General features: G+C 41.1%; 2 protein-coding genes across 3 annotated transcripts in view; one reads left to right on the top strand and one right to left on the bottom strand.

Moving 5' to 3' along the window:
• LOC106598907 (probable ATP-dependent DNA helicase HFM1) overlaps positions 1-11647 on the bottom strand; it is a 30594-nt gene extending 18947 nt beyond the window's left edge. Inside the window, exons 1-15 of one of the 2 annotated variants that reach the window (XM_045714520.1) lie at positions 11442-11647; positions 9231-9325; positions 9003-9115; positions 8481-8769; positions 7913-8181; positions 5974-6015; positions 5788-5858; positions 5565-5697; positions 5152-5303; positions 4729-4806; positions 4347-4502; positions 2473-2673; positions 2281-2369; positions 2129-2172; positions 1889-1990 (exon numbers count right to left, since the gene is read on the bottom strand). In XM_045714520.1, the coding sequence (XP_045570476.1) occupies positions 1889-1990; positions 2129-2172; positions 2281-2369; positions 2473-2673; positions 4347-4502; positions 4729-4806; positions 5152-5303; positions 5565-5697; positions 5788-5858; positions 5974-6015; positions 7913-8181; positions 8481-8769; positions 9003-9115; positions 9231-9301 (1810 nt within the window). In that variant the 5' untranslated portion in view covers positions 9302-9325; positions 11442-11647. Of the gene's footprint in view, positions 1-1888; positions 1991-2128; positions 2173-2280; positions 2370-2472; positions 2674-4346; positions 4503-4728; positions 4807-5151; positions 5304-5564; positions 5698-5787; positions 5859-5973; positions 6016-7912; positions 8182-8480; positions 8770-9002; positions 9116-9230; positions 9326-9817; positions 10237-11441 lie in introns of those variants that run through there. The other variant, XM_014189928.2, reaches the window with a different exon arrangement.
• Positions 11437-19094, top strand: LOC106598905 (zinc finger protein 644). Its single transcript, XM_014189926.2, has 6 exons — positions 11437-11489; positions 12977-15524; positions 16500-17069; positions 17235-17360; positions 17655-17760; positions 18019-19094. Exons 2-6 carry the CDS (start codon positions 12992-12994, stop codon positions 18215-18217), a joined length of 3534 nt encoding a protein of 1177 aa, XP_014045401.1. The 5' UTR covers positions 11437-11489; positions 12977-12991; the 3' UTR covers positions 18218-19094.
• Positions 19095-19538: the final 444 nt, after the last annotated feature.

The following is a 19538-nucleotide window of genomic DNA, read 5'->3' as shown; positions in this document are numbered from 1 at the left end:
CCTCATCGAACACCTTTGTGATGAATTGGAACGCCGACTGCGAGCCAGGCCTAATCGCCCAACATCAGTGCCCGACCTCACTAATGCTCTTGTGGACACAAAGAACAATGAGTAGATTTAGATAGCGGGAATCGATGAAGGGTTGATTGATGCAGTTGAAATTAATAATTTGTATTTACTAAAAATAGTCAAGTAACCTAAGATAACTCAAGAAATGTCATAAAGTTTGACGTTTTTGCAGAGGAGATTTTGCAACTGTCTAGGATGTTTGGTGCAGTATTTCTCAAGTGAAGAAATGTGCATGAGGACGAGTCGTCTTTCGTTGAATGACAACAGGCATTTAATTGAAGAAGCCCTACTGTTGACCAATTGCCGATGAGGGGTCGTAGACTTCAGCTACCGACCTCGGCTTGCCTCAAGAAAAAAATGTTTGTCCGAACAGCTGAAAAAACCCTAGCCGAAGTCCAAACGAACAAATCGCCACAAAATGTCATCATTATATATGCACAAACTGTTTTGGCTGGGAAGCATGTGGACGGCTTTACATGCTGAACACAGCGCTCTCGTCGCGTGCATTGCAAAATAAACGTACACATACATGTTATTCAATCATTGCACACACACTGCTCGAGCGTCAGCGTAGCCAGGCACTAAAATAGAACTTGGTTCTATTTGTGACGCTCAACACGCTGCAAGTCCTGCTTCTCCCATCTCCTCATTGGTTTTTAGGAGCATATACCCACGTGGGTGATTGAAAGATGAACTGAGGTCCACACTCCAGTCCCGTTGGTGGTGGTAGTGCACCTTAAAGTTGGTTGCCAACCGCCATATAAAGTCCAAAGAAAAAGAAGCCTGAAGGAAGGAGGAGATGACGAGAAACTAATTTGATTTACCGTTTTATCTGTGGATTAATTGTCAGAGTAAAGGACCTTGTGCATTTCAACCTGTGTGTCCTGATCGCGTCTGGTGTGGGTGAACAAAATGTACTTGTGCGCGATTGTGGTTTGGTCAGCGTGTTAGGGCTCAGATACACCAATAGCGTTTGCTGGACGAGTGTACTTAGCACCTCTGAACTTGATTTGCGAACTATGAGAAATGTCTGCAGTCTGACATCTACAGCGCGTGGTCCAACATGCTGACCAGACCGCTCGTGCGCATGTTGATTTTGTCCACCCACACCAGACGCGATCATGAGGTTGAAATATCAAAACAAACTCTGAACCAACTATATTAATTTGGGGGCAGGTCGAAAAGCATTAAACTTTTTTGGCAATTTAGCTAGCTAGCTTGCTGTAGCTAGCTAATTTGTCTTGGGATATAAACATTGGGTTGTTATTTTACCTGAAACATTGAGTTGTTATTTTACCACATGGTCCTCTACTCCGACAATGAATCCACAGATAAAAGGGTAAACCGAGTTAGTTTCTAGTAATCTCTCCTCCTTCAGGCTTCTTCTTGTTCTTTGGACTTTATATGGTAGTTGGCAACCAACTTTAAGGTGCATTACCACCACCAACGGGACTGGAGTGTGGACCTCAGTTCATCTTTCAATCACCCACGTTGGTATATGCTCCTAAAAACCAATGAGATGGGAGAGGCAGGACTTGCAGCACATCAAGCGTCAAAAATAGAACCAAGTTCTATTTTAGTGCCTGGCTACGTAGATGCCCGCTGACGCTTGAGCAGTGTGTGTGCAATGATTGAATAACATGTATGTGTACATTTATTTTGCAACGCTCGCACATGCGACGCGAGCGGTGTGGTCAGCATGTAAAACGCATCGCGCTGAACGACGGGCAGACGAACGCTAGATCCACATTCGTTGCGATGTGTGATTGCCTTTACACAGTACAGGCAGGTCTCCCATGGTGAAGGTCCTAATGCTTACACAGTACAGGCAGGTCTCCCATGGTGAAGGCCTCTTCAATCACCTTCCTGTCTGACACGTCTACCCCGGCGTGGTGGAAACCAACCCCAAACGTCACCAGGTCTGGAATAGAGAAAATGCCGGGCTAGTGATTTCACATTCTAATGCAATAATAGTTATATTCAAATCAAAGAGAAATGTTTGCCTACATGATACAGAAGAGAAGGAATATAAATTATTAACCCTAAATTATCCACCGACCTCTGAGTTTTGAGTCCAGGAGAGAGTTCGCATACTTCATCAACCTGCAAACAGAAGATTCCAACGATTCAATCAGATCTAACTAAACAGCAAGACATTTGTATTGAGTACCTGTACATCTGTAGAGAATAAAAAAGGTAAGTAGCTCAAACCTTTGTTTGTGCTCAATCCTCATGATGAACCTGGCATCCTTGGCCAGAACAGCGGCTGACTGCTGGACTCCTTTCCTTGTTGAGCAAAACTGTTTAAAAAAAATCCCATGTGTGAGCTATTAACAATGGCAATACTTACAAATATGGTGCTGGTCATGTCTACATTTCAGACACACAAAGAGAGTTCCTCACAACAAGAGTTGGTTTCTGGTCAGAGTAGGTCTGGATGATGTTGGCCATCTTGTAGTTGAGTGACAGGTCGAACTTGAACTCAGTCTGGTTGCTGCTGCAGGGGAAACCCAGTACTACTTTCCTCAGTTTTACAGGTCTGTGACTCTCATCCATCTCCAGACAAGTAGCAGGGCCTCTGTTGTCACACAGCCAGTCTGCTATCTGACATGTCAAACCATTGAACACAGTGAGGAGAGGGAATTTCTTAAAAAAATGCTCTGTTTAATGATAATTGGTAAATAGCAATACTTCCAAGAAGCCTCCTCCTCTCCTTCCCTATTTCCTATTCCCTTACTCTTTTTGAAGGAGACAGGACGGGAGAGATAAGAACAACATAACAATATATGGAGATCAGTGTAGGCTGAAGAGAGAACGGCTCATAATAATGGCTGGAATGGAGTCAATGGAATGGTATCAAATATGGTTTCCATGTTGGTTGATACCATTCCATTGACTCCATTCCAGCCGTTACTATGAGCCGTCCTCCCCTCAGCAGCCTCCACTGATGGAAATCAGTGGTGTAAAGTACTTAAGTAAAAATACTTTAAAGCACTACTATATGTACTTTACTATTTATATTTTTGACTACTTTTACTTTACTACATTCCTTAAGAAAATATTGTACTTTTTACTTCATACATTTTCCTTGAACCCAAAAGTACTCGTTACATTTTGAATGCTTAGCAGGACAGGAAAAGATTCAAATTCACTCACTTATCAACCAAACATCCCTGGTCATCCTTACTGCCTCTGATCTTGTGGACTCACTAAACACACATGCTTCGTTTGTAAATCAGGTCTGAATGTTGGAGTGTGCCCCTGGCTTTCCATTAAAAAAATAATAATAAAAATAAAAAAACATTTTTTTTTAAATGGTGCCATCTGGTTTGCTTAAAATACGGAATTTGAAATGATTTATACTTTTACTTTTGATACTTAAATATATTTTAAACCAAATACTTTTAGACTTTTACTCAAGTAGTATTTTACTGGGTGTCTTTTACTTCTTATGTATAGAATCAATCTTTAGGATGTTTTTATCATAAATCTTCAATAATATTCCAACCGGACAATTCCTATGTCTTAAGAAATGAAAAGGAACTCAGCTCGCTCTCACAGCCACGCGCATGACTGAGCTCATGGCAATTTTCCAGACACCTGATTCCAATAGCTCTTATTCTCTCCTTATTCACAGTAGAAGCATGAAACATTCTAAAGACTGTTGAAATCTAGTGGAAGCCTTAGGAAGTGCAATATGACCCCATTTACACTGTATATTGGATATGCAATCACTTGAAAAACTACAAACCTCAGATTTCCCACTTCCTGGTTGGATTTTTCTCAGGTTTTCTCCTGCCATATGAGTTCTGTTATACTCACAGACATCATTCAAACAGTTTTACAAACTTCAGAGTGTTTTCTATCCAAATCTACTAATAATATGCATATCCTAGCTCTGGGCCTGAGTAGAAGGGAGTTTACTATGGGCGTGCTTTTAATCCGGACTACGAAATACTGCCCCCTAGCCCAAAGAGGTTAAAATAAGGAATTTGAAATTATTTATACTTTTACTTTTGATACTTATATATATTTCAAACCAAATACTTTTAGACTTTTACTCAAGTAGTATTTTACTGGGTGTCTTTTACTTGAGTCATTTTCTATTAAGGTATCTTTACTTTTACTCAAGTATGAGAGTTGGGTACTTTTTCCACCACTGATGGAGATGCACGTATCAGAAAGGGAAAGAAGGACTATAGTGAAGGAAACCTCTTTAGAGTATTAGAATATGACCAAAGTGTGCCATCACCCCTCTTGGCCCCTCAGCCACTTACATCCTTGATATTGGGAATGGTGGCGGAGACGGCCACAAATCTCATGGAGAGGTCCTCCTGGGGGTTCTCTGCTGCACGGTAGGCATGGACCGCCTTCATCCTGCTCACCACCACCTCTAGTGTCGCTCCACGCGTAGTGTCCTTCACCACGTGCACCTAGAAACAGAGCCAAAATTGAGTATATTTAGTTGTCAATGAAACACATAACATAATACTAGACAGATATGCACTACTAAGTACAATGACAAATTAAGAAACAATAGAACACAATCAGTCTGTCCAAACTGTTTCAGAGTGTTATTTGACCAAGTCTACGGTTGCAGTGATACCTGAGGGAATTTTTAACAGAACATGAAGTAGCGACTTAGACATATTCACTGACCTCGTCAATAAGGAAAAGCCGGACCAACTGCAGCAGGCAGTTATCCCTCCACTTCCTGGTCATGCTGTCCCATTTTTCCTGGGAGGAACAGAGAAATGTGTCTGAGCTTTATCGAGAACTGGTTAATGAAGTGTTAAATTAACAGTTGGTCAGTTCATGTTTTTTTTTATGAATCTTCTAATGAATTATCTTGATATAACACAGTGCATCCACACACTCTCAAAACAAAAATGTATCTATTCTTGTATACCCAAGCCCTGTTTGCATGACAAACATGGGAATCCTGTCTGCTTGTTCTTCAATGGATGGTTGCTATGGTCACAGGATCAGCCACATCATTCTGCTACATATTACACAGAAACAAAATGGCTGCTAGTGACGTGCTTTAATGCGACATGTACACTGGGATACATTTTCACTTACAGGTGTGGTCATGATGATATGGGCGTCCTGAATCTCAAAGAAGTCGTCGATCTCTGTGTCTCCGGTCAGCTCCTTGCAGCTCAGGCCCAGAGGCTGGAATTTCTTCTTCCAGTCCTCAAAGCGCTGGCTGCATAGAGCTTTGATGGGGGCCACTAAAGAGAATAACATTAAATGAAATTTAATAAACAGTTTTCATTTAATAAATGCTTAAAATACAACATATACATTTTGAACACTTTGAAAGTGTGAATGTAATCAGGTCAAAAATGACATGTGTTAGCTAGCTTAACCCATACAGTAGCTTTAACTGGCTCATGGTGTTTTAGATTGGCTGTTGATGTCTTAGTACATGTAATCTATTGCTTTGTAAAATTATACTAAGAAACGGATGGTCCTGATGTGACATTACTTACTATAAACAGCTTTGACGTTTCTCCAGGGCTCTGTGGTTTCCATCAGCAGGTGGATGATGGCCAACTCAAAGAGCACTGTCTTACCTGAACCAGTAGGAGCACAAGCCACAACATTCTTTCCTGTGTAAAGAACCTGCAAAAAGCATTTTGTTCCAAGAAATCAATCACAGATATTGTTTTGATGATAAAGGTTGAAGATTGAATAAAGTGTAGATGCGCTTACATCGTCCAGGGCTTTGGACTGGACATAGTTGAAGTAAGGGAACTCTTTGAAGACAGATCTGAATTTTCCATCTGTATTACTTTGATTAAGTATACAAACATATTCCAACTAAAATAGATTTGTGGATTTATTTAAGTTTAATGTATTTCAACAGTAATTACTTGTGCTAAGGGTGAGAAAGGATACGGATTTCAGAGACTGGTCGGAGTATCCCAGGCCCAGAAGTACCTGATATGAAAACAATAAATCTATTTATATTTCAATATCCAAACCAATTCCAGTCAAAATGGGAGATATTGGCCACCCCTAGTGGTAATTGTGTGCTATTACAGCGAAGAGGGCATTGGGTAGGGTTCACCTCGTTTCACCTCATCAAGCCCTAAAGAACAGTGACAGCTGCTGCCATGACCATTAAACCTGAGTACATTATTCAGCTACAATACATCATAGCAATATAATATAAATAAATAAATAAATAAATAATATATATATATATATATATATATATATATATTTACTACCGTTCAAAAGTTTTGGGTCACTTAGAAATGTCCTTGTCTTTGAAAGAAAAGCAATTTTTTTGCCCATTAAAATAACATCAAATTGATCAGAAATACAGTGTAGACATTGTTAATGTTGTAAATGACTATTGTAGCTAGAAACGTTTTTTTTTTATGGAATATCTACATAGGCGTACAGAGGTCCATTATCAGCAACCATCACTCCTGTCTTCCAATGGCACGTTGTGTTAGCTAATCTAAAAGGCTAATTGATCATTAGAAAACCCTTTTGCAATTATGTTAGTACAGCTGAAAACTGTTGTCCTGATTAAAGAAGCAATAAAACTTGCCTTCTTTAGCCTAGTTGAGTATCTGGAGCGTCAGCATTTGTGGGTTCAATTACAGGCTCAAAATGGCCAGAAACAAAGAACTCGTCAGTCTATTCTTGTTCTGAGAAATGAAGGCTATTCCATGTGAGACATTGCCAAGAAACTGAAGATCTCGTACAACGCTGTGTACTACTCCCTTCACACAACAACGCAAACTGGCTCTAACCAGATAGAAAAAGGACTGGGAGGCCCCGGTGCACAACTGAGCAAGAGGACAAGTACATTAGCGTGTCTAGTTTGAGAAACAGACGCCTCACAAGTCCTCAACTGGCAGCTTCATTAAATAGTACCCGCAAAACACCAGTCTCAACGTCAACAGTGAAGAGGCAACTCCGGGATGCTGGCCTTCTAAGCAGAGTTGCAAAGAAAAAGCCATATCTCAGACTGGCCAATAAAAAGAAAAGATTAAGATGGGCAAAAGAACAGACACTGGACAGCGGAACTCTGCCTAGAAGACCAGCATCCCGGAGTTGCCTCTTCACTGTTGACGTTGAGACTGGTGTTTTGCGGGTGCTATTTAATGAAGCTGCCAGTTGAGGACTTGTGAGGCGTCTGTTTCTCAAACTAGACACGCTAATGTACTTGTCCTCTTGCTCAGTTGTGCACCGGGGCCTCCCAGTCCTTTTTCTATCTGGTTAGAGCCAGTTTGCATTGTTGTGTGAAGGGAGTAGTACACATCGTTGTACGAGATCTTCAGTTTCTTGGCAATTTCTTACATGGAATAGCCTTCATTTCTCAGAACAAGCATAGACTGACGAGTTCTTTGTTTCTGGCCATTTTGAGCCTGTAATCGAACCCACAAATGCTGATGCGCCAGATACTCAACTAGTCTAAAGAACGCCATTTTAATTGCTTCTTTAAATCAGAACAACAGTTTTCAGCCGTATTAACATAATTGCAAAAGGGTTTTCTAATGATCAATTAGCCTTTTAAAATGATAAACTTGGATTAGCTAACACAACGTGCCATTGGAACACAGGAGTGATGGTTGCTGATAATGGGCCTCTGTACGCCTATGTAGATATTCCATTTTTTTTTTAAATCAGTCGTTTCCAGCAGTAATAGTAATTTACAACATTAACAATGTTTACTGCATTTCTGATCAATTTTATGTTATTTTAATGGACAAAAAACTGGCTTTTCTTTCAAAAACCAGGACATTTCTAAGTGACCCCAAACTTTTGAATGGTAGTATATATATATATATATATATAATTTCTTTCTGTGCGGTACTACCTTGTATCTGAAGGGGCTGGGGTGTCATGGGGAGGACGTTAGCCCTCTTGGTTCCCTTGTCCGGTGTCTGCGGTGGGGGTCCCCGGGCTGCAGCCGGACCCAGCCCGCTGAGGGGGCTGGGGCCTGCTGCTGACTGGCTCGCCAGCCTAGGCTCTGTCGCCATGGAAACCTGGTTGAAGGTTTGCTGCGCTCTGGGTCTTGCCTGGCTGTGGTGGGTGTTCAAGTCTGCGCCACTGTTCAGCACCTGACCAATGAAAGGTTTGAACAAACTGTAACGAGAACAAGATGATTTCATTAACGGGCAGATAGATCGTAAGTGCTTGCAGTAATATCCCACATATCATGATGTAACTAGTACAGCCATATCTTTGATAAAGAAGATTACATTTCAGACGGGCTTTGCCAAATGTACGATAAAGGTATTTATTTTTTTTACACTCATTACATGGCAAAACAATAGTATCTGAATAAGACACATGGTTGGAGAAAAAAAAGACAGCAACTGACATTTACTATGTATTCTGAATGCAAAGTATACACACTCAGTAGCTTAATTTGAATGGTTTACCTTCTCCGTATAGGTGGGCTTTGGCTGAAGTCCAGAGGAAAATGTCTCTGCTCCAGCGCTTGACCGGACTCCTGTGGGGTTTCAGTTCGACCTCTGCTGACCATTGTGGAATCCTGGGAATTGTTCATGAAGTCTTCCTGAGACCAGAGAGCACACCCGCCCTGGCGCTCAGGTTCTTTTCCTCCATCACTGGTAATCTGATTAAAATCTGTGTTCTTTGGTATGAAACCATCATTGCCGACTGTTCTTTTCAAAGGGGGAATGAATTTCTTGGACCTCTGAGAGAAACCTGCATTGGAGATGATAGAAGACATGATGATGTAATGACTGACAGGGACTGACATGACATGAAACAAAATCCTGACTCCTAGGGCTGGTGTAAGACCCAAATTAAGCCTAGTCTTAAAGAAAAAAATGATGGTAAATGCATTTTAGTCTAGGACTATGCTTAATCTGGCTCCGGGAATCTGGCCCAGGCCCTTACAGTATTGACTGAATTGAATCATTTCAAATGTAACTTACTAAATGATGAAAGATCCTCTGCCTCTTTCTGGATGTCCTGAGTGGCTGGAATCTGGGAGAGGGATGGAGGGGGTTCCAACTGCCAAGAACTCTGCTCTTGACAAAGTGGCTTTCTGGAGACAGGACCAAGGCAGGAAAAGGGTTGAGCAAGCGTCCTTCATAACAATAGCACAGTTCCTAGCTAAATATACATTTAGGAGGGCATGTAGGTTGTTTCTGACAACTCACACTTTGTGGACAACTGGCCTCTCAAAGAACAAGTTATCCAGGGACAAAGTACACTCTTCTGAGTCCAACATCTTGCCAGTTCATGTAACAGTCATCTGTAGAATTACAAAGTTAGAAGTAACCATGGTATATGCAGCAAACACCTGACAGCCATTTCAGGGAAATGTTGCCACAACAGAAGTCTTTATAGGTTCTGCCTAGGTTTGCAGCAACTGGGAGGGATTGAATCAGTAGCCTGTCTAGACCTCATAAAATATCATAATTGTCGTCATACTTTAAACCATAAATAGTTTTTGTGCTAAGGCCTCAGGTTGTTTTCAAAAGGTGTTGAAGACACTACATCAGATCAACGCAAGATGGCAGTCTTGTAATGGACCTAACAGTTCGCTACCAAGCAAGCTAACGGTAGCTAACTAGCTAGGCAGGCTAGTTCGCTCGCTTTCATGTAAGCGACTTATTTGACAAAATAACAGTTTATTATGACCATACGGATGAGAGTATGTTAATTCGTATTCCATTTCAAACTGACTAGTAGCGTGGAAATAGATAATTCCGGTTGCTAGCTAAGTGAAGTACATTTAGCCTACCTGTTTCGGTGTGGTCTAGCTCACTAGTCTTGAGCCTAGACTCCCAATGCTCTATCTTCGCTCCGTCCGGGAGTTAGGCCAGCTCAGATGATTGATGGGCAACTCAAACGATGCCTAACTAGTAATTATAATTCATATATCGTAAGGATTGATTTAGAATCAAGCCGCTCAATAATGTACGCTAGCTAGCTAGCTAGCTAGACAGTTCGTTTATGTATCCGACAACTAGCTAGCTAAGAGCTAGCCAGCTGGTGATTGTTGTGCGCGCGCTGCGGCTGCCTCTTGACGCCAAAACGACTGACAGGTTTCGAAACAACCTGCTGTCAGATATAGCCTACACATTCGGCACATGAACATTTATATGGTATTTCAAAATCCCTTAAGATTATGATTGAAACATCTGTGGGGAAAAAACTATGTTGAACAGGTAAGAGCACACTTAGACCACTAGCGGTTCTGGGGGGGGAGAACAATTTTGGACCCTCTTGTGGCCCCCCTAAATGTGGAGTATGAAAAAAAAATTACATAACTAATTTTTGCTATCTTTCTTTTTTTACATCCGTTATTAGACAGTGGCAACGATGATGATTATGAACATGGTCTGTTGCCTGCTAATGCGGGCAATGCAGTGAAGAAAACGATATGACAACAATAACGTCTAATGTAACTGGCCCCTCTAACAGTACAACTGGCCCCAGCTTGGCCCCCCCAGTTTAAATGGTCGAGAACCGCCACTGACTTAGACACAACTGACTGTAACATTAAAGCCACAGTCTGGGACTCGAAAAACAACTACATCTACGCCCCGCCACTTGTCTTGTTAAACAGCGGAGGAATGGGGTGAAGAATTCTAACCACTTTCAAATTCATAGGCTGCGAGGGCCATCCATCAGGATCAACATTCTCATGTTTTGAGGTATACATCATTTGTTTACAGACAATGGAGTAAAACAAGCTTTTACTTTGGGTTCTGGTTGTGTTATTAAACTAAGCTCATAAGGCATTGTTATAGGCCTTTATATCATGTCCATAAATGGATGTACAAATCGCAGGCTGTAGTTTTAATTACTTAAATGGCAAATATGACAGTCTGCTTGTACGCATTATGAAGTTGCTATATCTAAAAATAAAACGAGGAAAGATGCGTCTGGATTGCTAGTAATCTTGTGCTATTATATTGAGGAGTAACTAACTGTATGACCCCCAAGGTGTTCCCAAACACCAAGGTGATCCAGACAGAGGAAAAGAGAAAAAAAGACATATCTACATCGAATGGAAATTACCATCTAACATGTCAATTTATTATATGTTATTCAATTTAAAGCCGACTATCAGTATCATTCACCCAATCTTCCGCCGATAACTAGGTAGATGATCATCAACTCGGGATTTTTCATGCCGTTTATCTGGGACAAACCACTTTTTCTTGTAGGGGAAGCTTATCACGATGACACAAAGTCAATGAAAGATCACGAACGTATATTGAAATCATTAATTACACTGTGAATTATATAATATGTTAGTAGTCCTAAACTGGAAAAACGTTGAGCAATTCAAATGTGCATTTGCATTTGTGCAGTTGTTTTGTTATTGTATTCCCTCTCACAAAAATGGTTTAACTTACGTAGACCATCAAGGAAAATGGCGACTGTGGAATGGCTGGAAGACGAAAGTGAGCAATAATTCAATGCAACGATTAAAGTGCATATCGTTTGCATTTTCACCGTTCTTCGGTAACGTTTAACATCTTATCTTACGACAATGTCATCTTCCGGTATTGTTGAAACATATCCGTTTTTTTGTGTGGTCTTGGTGGGGGTTTTGGTATGGAACAGTATGGACTGTAGTAGGCTATTGCAAAGCATCCAACAACAGGATGATTTAACGAGAAGTAAAACACCTTTGGAGCCTTATGGGGCTCGAGGAAGACCACAATTAGCTCGCTATGTTTGTGCTTTCGAAATCAAAGATTGCGTTTCGTTTTGTTTTTGAATAGGTGGGCAGTGCTGCAACACATAGCTAGAAAGTTTGTAGCTACCAACGAATGCAGAACTGTCTACTGCGGTTTCCACTAGCTGGCACAGCCACAAACTCAAAATTGACTATATCGTAAAAATTCAACAATAAGCTTTTGGTCATAATCTAGTGTTAGGGTTAGGCACACGTTTAATTTAAGGTTAGGCATAAGGTTAGCAGTGTGCGGTTAACTTTAGGTTCAAAATCAGATTTTAAGAAGATACATTTTAAAAATAGGCGGGGTTTATGACTTTGTGGCTGTGCCAGCTAGTGACGACCGTCTGTCTCCTGCTCATCAATAGTCATAACGTTACCCATCGGTCTTGAGGAAGGGGTGATCGACTAGCATATTCTGATCAGACATGCATGCATTTATGGCTTGCTTGACAGTTGTCTTTAAATTGGAATACCCATAGCCCACTCATTGGTCATGTTGATGAAAATTCTCATCTTTTCTATAAAAATGTATTTTTTTCCTATAATGTTGTGGGGATTCAAATCCTCATGGGTTTTTACCTATGTAAGTTATTTTAAATACTAAATTGAAGTGAGACTGAGGGGTGAATCTCAATAGTATAGTAGCTTCATCTCCATATTTTCTCTGTACAGATGTGAAAACAGACATTCTGGTGGGTGCTCACCTGGGGGGAAATCATTACGGAAACCGTTTACCATTTAAGAACCAAACAAAGCAAAACCAGGTTTCTATTGGACAAATCCCCCCTGTTTTGTTCTGTTTGGTTCATAGCAAATGGAATTAAACAGAATTAACCCATCAAGATCCTTGTTTTATTTTTTTATATTTAAAATTTCATCTAGAAGTGTCAGTGTAAAGTTTTTTTTTTTTTACAACTAGGCTAAATAACATCAGATTTCTTCCCTGTTGGGTTTACAAATGACAAAGTGATCTTTAACTACACAAATGCTGCTCAAATTACATAAATACAGTTGATCATATTTTGCAGTAGCGTTCAGAAGTAATGTTGGACTGCTTTTTTGGTTGTTGGTGTGAACTAATAGCAGGCACCACTGGTGGTAGTAGAGAGTTCTTAAAGGAGTGGTACCATATCTGGCAAGAGTAGCCAGCTCAGATGATAGATGGGCAAAGGCAACATCTTTCTGATGTTTTCTTTTCTTTCCTAGGGTTCAGCTACTGAAATGTCTGATCTGACCGGTATTGATGAAGACGAAAAAGATGCAGATCCTATGATGGACCCCTTAGATCTCCTTCAGGATCCAATGAGAAATCAGATGCCGTTGTTTATGGAAATGTTGGACAGACCTCAAATTTCTCCAATGAGAGAAAATAGCAGTGTCCTTGATGTTCTCTCAAACACAAATGTGTTGTCTGTGAATGGACCATCTTCACACCAGATCTTCGAATCAGATGAATTCAACAGCTTGTCAACAGAAAAGGAGGAGGAAAAGAGTATTACTCAGTTGAAGACTGTGCAGGACATTGACACTACAGGGATATGGGGTTTCGATGTGGAATCTTCCGAAAACTCAATGGATAATTATGAGGGTCCCCTAAGCTGGGACCCTCAGAGAGAATTCATGCAGTTTCTATGGGACAACCATGATGATTCTCCTGTGGAGGAGCCACCAAAGGCAGATCCTCCCCCAAACAGCCAAAGGAGGAGGAAACGCAAAATGGACATGGTGGTCATGGTAGATCCCTCAGAGGAACTTTACTCTGATTTGAGCCTCAAGTCAACAAAAGACATATTTGATGAGGATCAAGAAGACCCTGTTCCCATCAACAAGGTCCAATTATTAAGAAAAAGCTCCAAACCTCAATCACCGACAGCGAAGAAAGCCCAGTATCCCAATGGAACTGTAGAGGCCATCAAGCAACTGATTTTCAGTGCGCCAGCAAAAAATCCACATGAGCAAAGTGTGGCTCACAAGCTTACGCCATTGAATGGGAAACCGCAGACAGACCCTTGTTCAGAGGAAGAGCCATTGTTTTTTCCTTGCACAAAGTGCAACATCAATTTCAAGGAGAAGACCCATTTGCACCGGCACATGAGGACTCACACAGATCCGCCTAGTCCTATCAACATGCCAAAGCCTTTTATATGCAGGGAGTGTGGACAGTCGTTCCGCTTTCGCAATGCCCTCCTTCGGCATATGACCATACACCAGGAGAGAAGGGAGAGACTCATGGAGGAGATCAAGGGCATGAATGAATTGAAGGATGAGGGCACAGATGCAAGGCTACAGTGCCCCCAGTGCGCTTTTGGAACAAATTGTCCAAATACTTTTATTCAACATGCTAAGACTCATGAGAAGGACAAGCGGTACTACGACTGTAAGAAGTGTAACTACATGGCTGTGACAGTGTTTGAACTTGAGAGACACATGAACAAAGAGCACGGTCACTGTAAAAACCAGGAAGAGCCGCTGGAGAAACCCAGTGTGTTAAAGTCAAAGGAAGATGATGAAACGCATCATTCTTTCTCCTGTAACTGTTGTTCTTATGGCACCTCAAGCAAAAACGTATTCAAAAATCATCTTGCGATTCGTCATAATCAGACATACGAAGAATATGAAGCTTTGCAGTGTAGAGAAAGAAAGGAGTATGCACAACCACCTTCTGAGAAGCACCTCCCCATTAGGAAACCCCCAGTAGTAGATTCCTTTACTTCAGAGCTGACATCCAAATTCTCTGTAAAAAAACAGGCTTTCAGAAAAAGAACAGATTCCCCTTGTGATTCAAATGACATTTCCGATCTTTTCAAAAAGGATAAGATTGTTCACAGAGCACAAAGGGGATTCAAGTCTCAACCCACGGAGTCAAAACTTGACAAGTCAATAAATAATCTGCTGTCTCGACAAAGACGTGACAAGCAGAGGAATGAAAAAATTGATGTCACCACAGGTTTTTCTTTTATCGAGGACAGAAACGGGGACAACAATGATCATGATTTTGGAAGAACATTGTCAGGAATTTCAGAAAATCCAAATTCTTCCTCTAATAGCCACAAATGTTTATTGGCATCTAAGTTGGAGAATAATATATTACATTCTGTCTGTGAAAAGGCCGTTATGAAAAAGTCCCCTTCCAAAAGAAAAATGTCCACCCCTTATCGCAATACTGTTGACCAGGACTCTTGCTTCATTTTACCCAAAAATTTGCAAAGTCCAAAGATGCTAAATATGGTGGAAGATATGGAAGAGGAAGCCCGTGATGATAAGGATGTGTTCCAGTACAGTGACTATGCCACAGATGCCAACACTAAAGTTCTTGATAAAAGTGAAATCAAGCAAGATAAACCGTACATTGTTAATTCCTTTAGCAGAAGAATGTCTATGAGGGGAGTCCTTGGACCCTCTGAAGACATGTTTGAGAAAGGTCAAGACGGGCAGTCTCAGCAGAAGCTTGTTGTCAAGGAAGAGTGCATTGAAACACATATTTTTGGAGAGACCCTTGCGCCTAACTCAGTACCTCTAAGTGAATCCTTTTTAGATCCTGATTCGGAAGGTAGTGGGGAGCGGAAGACCTGCCCTTACTGTCCTGCAGTGTTTGAGTCCGGTGTGGGATTATCCAATCACGTGAGAGGGCATCTTCATAGGGTTGGACTGAGTTACAATGCACGCCATGTGGTATCAAGGGAGCAAGTGGCTTCTCAAGATCGGAAGCCCCGCATCCGTCGAAAGATGGTCGCAATGCAACGACTGAAAAAAGGTACTAATTTCCTTTATTTTTCTATCTTATATTATATTTTGTTGCATGAATAGCTATATTCTGATCCTTCAATATAATGTTCAACAGTGCTGGTCACCTTCATGTTGTTATACAGATGAGCCAGTGGTCAACCATTTGGCTTCACAGAAACCTCCTCTAAATAGAGATGCATATGGTTTTTATTAGCTACATTTACATATTAGTCATTTAGCAGACGCTCTTATCCAGAGCGACTTACAGTAAGTGCATTAATCTTAAGATAGCTAGGTTGGACAACCACAAGTATATTTTTCCTCAAATTAGCTATAGCAAAGTCAGAGCTAGTAAGGGGGGGAAAAAGTAGCGTGCAAGTGTTTAGTTCACAAAAGGCTTTTTTGGGGGGGGTGGGGGGGTGCTGTGGGATTATTAACTTTGAAGAGGTAGGGTTTCAGATGTTTTCAGAAGATGGGCAGGGACTCTGCTGTACTAGTTTCAGGGAAAAGCCTGTTCCACCATTGGTGTGCCAGGACAGAGAAGAGCTTAGAATGGGCTGAGCGGGAGCTGCTCTCCCGCAGGGGTGGGAGGGCCAAAAGACCAGAGGTGGTAGAACGTAGTGCTCGGTTGGGGTGTAAATAAAGGAAACTAAATATAGTATTGTAAGAAAAAGATTACACACCTGGTTTGATTGGAATAGTTTACATTATTGAACAGGCAAATTCATCAATAATTTGGTAATAATTTGTAGGTTGTTAATGTCATTACAATGTGTTCATGATGTGTTAATGTATCACGCTCATGTGAAATACCACACCTTGAAGTTATTACTGTAGTACTGGCCTCGCCATGACACATTTTGGCGTAGTCGGCGGGATTGGGTACACTGCTAAGTTTTCAATAAATATTTGTTTTTAATTTTGAGTGGGGATGGGAACTAATTTCTTTGGCATACAAAGAATGCTTTGACCAATTATTTCTGCTGTGTGGCTATTATTTCAGCGCCCAAGCTGGGGTCCGAAGACTCTCCGGTCCGAGGGCACTCCTGTCCATTATGTGGGGACTCTTTTGATAATAAGACTGGGCTGTCCAACCATGTTCGGGGCCATCTGAAACGGCTCGGCAAAACCATCGCCACTAAGTCCAAATCCCCAATGTTGTTGCTCCGGGAGCTGATGCGTGACAAGAGAGAGTTCCAGAGAGCTCTGCAGATTCTGGGCAAAAAACGGATCCCCTCCCATTCCAGAATCCCCTCAAAGCAGGCCATATCTAATCATTTGACACCTCCTAAACGGAATCCCATCCAGAACCTCTACAACAATGCCAAATCACTGGTGCCCACATATTCTCTACCAGGGGAAACATTGGATAAGAAACAGGCAGAGACTAAGTTGGAGGTGAAAGGTTCACTCTCGAGTGCCTTGATAGGAATTCTGAAGAAGAGGAAGTGTCAGGTGGACTCAAAGTTGAGGACTTCCTCTCTAACTGCAAGAAACGCCCTGGCAGTTCCCCCCAGTACAGAGCACAGTAGAGGAGCACAAGTAAACTCAACACTCTCAAATTCTACATCAGGTAAGACCAAGGGTCAATTTAAAGTATGGTATGATGGGATGTTAACCAAAGACAAAATGTTAGCATGAAGGTTATGAATCCCAAATGGAGTGTGCCTGTATGCATGCAAAACCATTGCTGATGTGGTCAAAAGTGTGACTGATTTTTGTAAATATTGTTTCACAGAGAAAGGTGAATTCAACAGGAAGGTGTGTGTCCATTGCAATGCAACCTTCCACAGCGGTGTTAGTCTGTCCAATCACTTGCGGGCATACGCAAAACGAAAGAGGACTGCCTTGCTGGAGGGAACAAGTAAGTCCCTTCCCGTCATTATCAATGGCATATGTTCACAAAGTAATATCAATACTTCACACTGCTTACAGCCTCACTACTGTAAAGTGAACACAATGATTTCCTCAATGTCACTGCCTCACACAAACCCACTGCACATTTGCTTACAGCCTCACTACTGTACAGTGAACACAATGTTTTCTTCAATGTCACTGCCTCACACAGACCCACTGCTTCGGTACACACATGGTCACCAGTCAATACCAAACTTACCTGAGCCTATTGTTCTGGCTTGCCCTGTTCTTAATGTTTCAGCGTATGACTGTAAACAAAGGAGGCAGAGATCGAGGCCTGGTTCCAAGAAGAAGACATCCCCCACTACGCCACACGCACCAGAGGAGATGTATAGACTAACCTGCAGGTACTCTGACCACATACCACACTGTATGCCGTTGGTGTAAATTATTGTATTATTCATTGACATTTTTCTGATAATAAACACTAAGATTTAAGTTGGGGCAAAGATCTAATCAATGTATTTGTAGTGACGCTTTCAAATGAATGTTAAGTTGACCAAAAATATTTGCATTCAAAGAGATTTAAGACCCAGGTTGTAGCTTATACTGTCTTTGAGGGCCACTTCTGATTGGGGGTCTTACTGTGCTTGGATCCTCTGCAGATTCTGTGACCTAGTCTTCCAGGGCCCCTTGTCAGTCCAGGAGGACTGGATAAAGCATCTACAAAGGCACATTATGAATACCAGTGTCCCCCACACAGGGGCAGGCATGAGGGAGGTCACCTCATTGCCCAAGGACCCCTCCTTCTCCACCACCACTGAAAGACAGACCCCATCACTGGCAACTCACACTGCCTCCTAAGCCAAGGGGACCTAGTTAAAAAACCAAAAAAAACACTATTTTGGTCCTGTGCGTGTATGTGTTTGTACATTAGATGTTCCTTCACAGTTTTATACAGTCATAATTGAAAAATGCTTGCCACTATTACAACACACAATTTCAGAGGAGTATGACTACCTAATCTCTTAAAACACATTAAACATTTTGGATATTGTTACATTTTAAATGTCCCATGTTACGAATAGGATTCCATGTGGGCTGACTGTTTTCTTGTGTTTATGCAGTGATTAGTGTGGAACCCATTTCCAATAGAGACAACTCTTACCTCAGATTCCTAAAAATTCTCTGTCCATTTGGTCAAGTTTGGAGCACCTTTTCTCTGTATGTTGATATTTACATTTATGCTACACATGAAAACAAAAATGGGACAAATACAATTCTGTATTTTTAACATGTATTGAAATCATGATCATATTGCTACGATTTGTGTTTGCAGGGAGGGGGTTCTGGGTAAGAAAATAAATTGAGTCATCAACTAATCTTTAGGTAGATTTCCTATCAATATGGGTAAGTGTGGCTTGCAAGTTAATCACAGAACAAAAGGTTTAAAACATGGATGCCAGTTTGGTGTGGGGTGGTTTCATACTGCGATTATCTGCATATTAACTCCTAAATGAATAGGGTTTATCAGTCAGTTTTTGTTCTCAATGATGCAGTCACAGCGCTTATTGTTGCTGCCTTTCATGAATAACTGTTGCCTATATTTAATGTTTTTTAACTGTTTAAAAAAAATTGCTGTTTGTCTTTTTAAATAATTTATGTTTAAATGTATATCATACAGATATGATGCTGAAACCATTTTTGTGATGTTCTAAAAAATAAAAAACAGTTTAGTCAACTGGATTGACCTGTGGTGTTTTCTTTAGCAGTGTCCCACCATTAGTTTGTCAAGGATGGACCCATTTGCTTTCATCCACTAATTAATTTAAATCATACCTGAAACTTAACTCATTCAGTGGGATACCGCAGGAGTGTACATGTGTGGGAGACTAACGCCTTAATGAACCCCTCAGCTGCTTGATCTGGACCACTGAGACTCCTTCATGAAGTTCCAACTCAAAAGGAATCTGTATTCACAGGATAAAGGCCACTGTTATTCTAAAGAAACAGAAAATATTTCCTTTACAAAACTGCACAATTTTAACCTTAAGCGATAGTTGGTATCTCAAATGGCTGGTTTGCATATACTGTAGATGAACGGTTGTACCAGATTAATATCACAATGGTAACCTTGACAATATTTGAAAATGGGTCAACCGTCTCTGTTACTGTTTATAAAAGG

Source organism: Salmo salar, chromosome ssa03 (genome assembly GCF_905237065.1).
Source record: "Salmo salar chromosome ssa03, Ssal_v3.1, whole genome shotgun sequence".
Classification (NCBI taxonomy): Eukaryota; Metazoa; Chordata; class Actinopteri; order Salmoniformes; family Salmonidae; genus Salmo; species Salmo salar.
This window is presented reverse-complemented; position numbering and strand designations above follow the sequence as displayed.